Source organism: Mesocricetus auratus, unplaced genomic scaffold (genome assembly GCF_017639785.1).
Source record: "Mesocricetus auratus isolate SY011 unplaced genomic scaffold, BCM_Maur_2.0 Super-Scaffold_100676, whole genome shotgun sequence".
Lineage (NCBI taxonomy): Eukaryota > Metazoa > Chordata > Mammalia > Rodentia > Cricetidae > Mesocricetus > Mesocricetus auratus.
The window spans coordinates 19,829,209-19,834,722 of record NW_024429266.1 but is presented as its reverse complement, the minus strand read 5'-3'; the positions used below and the strand labels follow the sequence as shown (position 1 = coordinate 19,834,722).

The window sequence follows — 5,514 nt, the reverse complement described above, 5'->3', positions numbered from 1 at the left end:
CTGACTTTGTGTGTCAACTTGACACAAGCTAGAGTCCTCAGAGAGGAAGGAGCCTCCCCTGAGGAAATGCCTCCATGAGATCCAGCTGTAAGGCATTTTCTCAATTAGTCATCAGTGGGGGAGGGCCCTGCCCACGGTGGGTGGTGCCATCCCTGGGCTGGTGGTCCTGGGCGCTATAAGAAAGCAGGTTGAGCAAACCCGGGGAAACAAGCCAGTGAACAGCACTCCTCCATGGCCTCTGCATCAGCTCCTGCCTTCATGGTTCTGCCCTGTTTGAGTTCCTGTCCTGATTTTCCTCAATAACGAGGATGTGGAAGTATCAACCAAATTAACCCTTTCCTCCCCAACTTGCTTTTTGGTCATGGTGTTTCGTCACAGCAATAGAAGCCCTAATTAACACAACAAAGCAAACCCTTTCCTTCTCAAGTTGTGTTTGATTATTGTGGTGCTTTGAATGAAAATAACCCTCATAGGCCCACAGGGAGCAGTGCTATTAGGAGGTCTAACCTTGTTGGAGGAAGTGTGTCACTGGGGGTGGGCGTTGAGATTTCAGAAGCTCAAGCCAGGCCCAGTGTCTGCTCTCTCTTCCTGCTGCCTTCAGATCCAGACGTAGAACTCGCAGCTGCCTCTCCTGCACCATGTCTGCCTGCATGCTGCCATGCTTCCTGTCGTGATGATAATGAACTAAACTTCCGAACTGTAAGCCAGCCTCAATTCAATGCTTTCCTTTCTAAGAGTTGCTGTGGTCATGATGTCTTTTCACAGCAATGGAAACCCTAACTAAGACAGTCAGGTTTATCCCAGGAACAGAAACCAAATAAGAACAGGGGCAGAAGCTGTTTCAGCCACGCCCATCAGCAGTTCATTGGGAATACAGCCCTTCTGAAGGCAGGGTCAGTGGTGCTTATGACCTGGTTGGAAGGCAAGCCTGTGGAGAGTTGAGTGATGGGGGATGTCCTTCTGTATGCCGTGAATATATGTTTCTGTTAATGGTTGATGAGTAAAGCTGTTTTGGCCAATGGGCAGGCAGCATGTAGCCATGTGGGGCTACCAGACTAGGAGAATTCTGGGAGAAGGAACACAGAGAGGAGTCTTGAGAGACACACCATGTAGCTGCTGAGGAAGATATACATCTGGGCATCACTTGTAAACTAAGACCACGTGGAGATACACAGATTAATAGAAATGGGTTAATAATTAAGACAGAGCTAGTCAATAAGACTAACTTGAGTCTGACTAGTCAATAAGCCTGAGCTATTGGCCAAACAGTTTATGATTAACGGAAGTCTCTGTGTGTTTATTTGGGACTAAATGGCTGTGGGACCAAGTGGGACAGAAACTCCATCTAAAGTTGAGAACCCAGGAATACCTTGAGTTCCAGACAGTGGTTGGAAAGGTGTCAGTGTGTGAGTTAATCCTTCTTCCCCTATTATGCACATATACATAAGACCCCAAATCTGTCCCTCTGCTTCCAGAGAGAATGGAACCTGCATGTTGGTCTGTTGCAGTGGCTTTCACTGGGGCAGTTTTCTTCCCACAGGGAATATGTGGCAACGTCTAGAGGCATCTTTGGTTGTCATAACTAGAGGAGTGTCTGGCTGTCATCTAGTGTGACAATCCAGGGACACTGCTAAATATCCTAAGGTATAGAGTGCCCCCCCAACACAACTATTCAGTCCCAGTTCAAAGATGACATGAGTGTTAAGCGTATGGAACCCTGGTATGGTGCAAATGGAGGAGGTGTGTTCCTGGCACCAGTGTAGGATGTACTGGGGATGGGGCAGGGCTAATGTGTGACCTTTCCTTGGTGACAAATATGGGAGAGAGGGTGGTGGGATGGTAAAAATTCTGGAGCATGAATGAGCACAAACAAATACCAGAGAAAGGGTGGTAGGAAGGGACATAAAAGAGCAAAAATGGAGCTCCAGGCCAACCCCTCAAGGTAGATAGAAGGAGAAGGGCAGAGTTTTTCATTTGAAGTCAACTCTTACTTATTTAAAAGCGATTTCCTTAAGCACATAATTATATGTTTATTTCCCTAAGGAACTCTTGAGGCAGAGGAGACTTGCTTAAATTATGGGGAGGGAACTGCACACAGGGCTTTAATGGGGTTAGAAAAATTTTCTGTCTCCTTCAAAGGAGCCTGGGGAGGAAGGTAAGAGCAGACTCTGCTCTGGCAGTGCAGAGGATATGGGGAGGGACAGACGACAGAGAGGCCCAGGACCGGGCCCATGGCCCAGTTGACCCATGCAGGTGAAGAGACATACTCTGGGCACAGCAGCAGGGGCAGAGGAAATGCACCTTCCACTCTACTCCTGGGCCATGCCCTCCTCAGGAAAACATTACACAGTCATGCACACTCCCTTGGAGGATGGTCTGGTTTGCAGCATGGGCAGGCGTTCGAACGGCAGGGTATGTGGAGCTTTTGGTGATAGGAAGGCCAGGGTTTCATGCAGTATATACTTCCTCTTTCCCAGTCACAGCCTGAGTGCCTGGACTTTTTGAGTTTCTTCTCTTTGGCTTATATATTCCCTTGGGAGGGCTATATAGGACCCAAGGAAGTCATTAAGGAATGGATCCCCTACATTAGACACAGAAAGGATTCTAGGTGAGGGCATCTTGCATTTCTTGCTTAACTAACTCTTTTGTGGAAGAGTGAGCAGGATAATGTTTAGTTAGGGGCAGCAGAGGATGGGGAGAGAAGTATGGGGGAGGGCATGGCATAGGTGCAGCTCTGGTCTGCATTACAACAGTTGGAGGCTATCGGGGAATTCTTGACTATTCTTTCCTGTGTCTGGAATAGTAGAGATGGCCTTAGTATCTGCCATGTGGGAATGGACTGCTACTACCCACCTTCTCCAGAAGGCTTGGGCTCCTGAGAGTAGGAATCATGTTTTATTTTGCTGCGGGACTTCCGCCTCTAACAGCGCCTACTTCACACAGGCGCTCGATGTATATCTCAGGGTGAATCTCCCTTACTCAGTTCAGCCTATTACGGCAGCAGACAGGGCAAAAATTCAGACTGACATCATAAGAGTCCATTGGGCTCATGTATGATATTCATCTCCTCTCTCGGAAAGTCCAAAGTGTGGTGCTAATGGCGGAATGGAGTCCTACAGGGGACAAGTGAAGAGGTTAACCCCTGAGAAACATGGCCAAGAGTCACAGCCCTGGAGCTATTTATTTGACTACTTAATATGCATTCTGTATAGCCACCAAGACTCAGTTCTGGCATTCCTTGGCTTGAGGCTGGGGACGACACAGGGGCTGGAGGTAATAGATGAGCTAATACACCTGAGGCTGCTAAGAGGTGGCCAGCTCCCGAGGGAGGGGGGGAGAGGGGTGGAGGAGAGGAAGAGGGGGAGAGGAGGAGGAGAAAGACATCTCTGATACCCAAGTCTCTGTACCCTGAGAAGGTGACCCAAGTGGAGATGAGCCTCCACTGGGGCTGCTTGGAGCTGGGTGGCCAGAGACATGGATCTCTTTCATTGACCAATTCTCCAGAAAGCATATCACATATGTTTAGGGGACAGCACCTAGAATTTCAACATCTTCAAGGAGACAAAAGTGTGTGTTGCAGCCCTGGCCTATCCTACTTTTCAGAATTGTGACCACAGGCTTTTCTGAGCTCTAGCCACCTCATTTGAAGAACAGAAATGGTTTTTATCTCTTCTGGGACCCAGGGCTACATGGAGTTGATGATGTATTGGGAGTGCTGTGTAAATGCTATGCCGTGTAAATAAGTTCTTATAAGTTATTAAATCATATTCATGGGGTCTCAGCCATCCTGTCAATCAGGTTATGGCTTCAGGGAAAAACTTCTGTCCAGTAGGAGGCAAAGGGAGCTGAAGCTGTAGAACTTTCCTTCCACCCTGGCCACATTCTCCATATGCAGCGGGAGACGGGGAGCTGACCAGTCCCTTATTTTGTTCGCTGGTAGAACTGAAAGACAGCTTTCTCTTGTTCATAGGTCTCAATGGATCCTGGCCGCAGGCGCCGAATCTCAGCAATGGCATCTCCTGCAGCCAAGCCCTGCTCCTTCACCAGGTAGCAGGCCAGCATGGTGCCAGTGCGGCCAAATCCCAGGGCACAGTGCACTCCGACAGCCTGTGAAGAGGAAACCGATGGAGTGGAGGCCACTGCCCTCCCCGACAGTCTCCTGTCCCCACTGAAAGGTACTGTCCTTCCCACAGATCGCAGGCCCTCGGAGGACAAGTGACATCAACACCGTTGAGGACTGTCCTTGCTTCTGGTGACATGTGGCTGGTTCCCAAGCTGGGCTCTCCGCCTGCATCCCCTGCCCCCTCTATCTGTGCTGTCCAGTGCAGAACACTCAGCCACTTGTGGTATTTTACCTGAAATGTGTCAGTCCAAATTGAGCTTGTGTGTAAAATATTTACCAGGCTCTGAAGATGTGGCACGAAAAAGACTGCAAATGCCTCACTAATAATTTATTTCACATTGATTCTATGTTGAAATAATATTTTTGACTTATTGGATTAGCAGCAAAATTAACTCCACCTGCTTCCTTTCATCTTTTTAAGAAACGTAGCTGCTAGTAAAATTTAAAGTTACAAGTGTGTCTCCATGACATATGAACCTCTAGAAAATGGGTTGTGAACCACTCCCCCCCTGGCTTCGGCGCTCCGCCGACTCCTGGAAGTATCTCACTGGACAGTGCTCTCTCCAGCCCGCCTGGCATCACCTTCCCTCTCTCTAGCAGCAAGGCTGACTCTGGTCAGCGGATGGGAGACCAGCCCGGTCCCACCAGGCTCCGCCCCACCCACCCCGCCCCACCCACCCCGCCCACGGCCTCTCCCTCTCCATTCTGACTCCACCCTCCCGCCCCGGCCCCGCCCACTCATTTCCGTCCCGGGTCCGCCCTTTCGCTTTGGCTCCCACGCGCTGACCTCTCCCCGGGCGTTGGCGTCGTCCACGATCTTCACAAATTGGTCGATCTGTTCCGGGGCCGGCGGGCAAAAGTCAGGGATGCGGAGTCGGTGCAGCGTGAGGCCCGGGCAGCTGTCGCTGTGGGGGGGCCCGCGCTCCGTCAGGGACACCAGGTGCCGCACGCCCAGGTCCAGCAGGAACTGGTAGTGCGCGGGGAGCCGCGGCAGCGCCAGCCCGGCCAGCCGGCCCGGGAGCACCCAGGAGAAGTTGGGGGGCTGCACGCCCATCGCGGGGGGGAGGGCACTCGGGGTGAGGCTAGCTTTTCCTATTCCGCCTTTGCGACCCGGTCACCCCCTAGCGGGCCACGTGGTCCCCCGGGCCCGCCCCAGTGACGTTCCTCTCCACCCAGGGTTGGCTGCACGGCGGGGGCGGGGCTAAGACGGCTCCTAGACAGGCCGAGCCCTGCGGTCCCACTGGTCCCGCTGATTCGGAGCGGGATCCTCGTTGATAGGTTGGATAATCAACAAGCTCGGCTATTGCAGCCGGGAGCGAATACACTAAGGAAACCTGGAACAAGTTAATTGCTCCTGTAGATGAATCAACCTAGGGCTGGGCTCTGCTGCT

General features: G+C 51.4%; 1 protein-coding gene across 1 annotated transcript; it reads right to left on the bottom strand.

Moving 5' to 3' along the window:
* Positions 1-2,010: 2,010 nt before the first annotated feature.
* Dusp23 (dual specificity phosphatase 23) lies at positions 2,011-5,284 on the bottom strand. Its single transcript, XM_005078195.4, has 2 exons — positions 4,911-5,284; positions 2,011-4,107 (listed from the first exon to the last, which is right to left on the bottom strand). The coding sequence occupies exons 1-2, from the start codon at positions 5,175-5,177 to the stop codon at positions 3,922-3,924; spliced, it is 453 nt and encodes a 150-aa protein (XP_005078252.1). The 5' UTR covers positions 5,178-5,284; the 3' UTR covers positions 2,011-3,921.
* Positions 5,285-5,514: the final 230 nt, after the last annotated feature.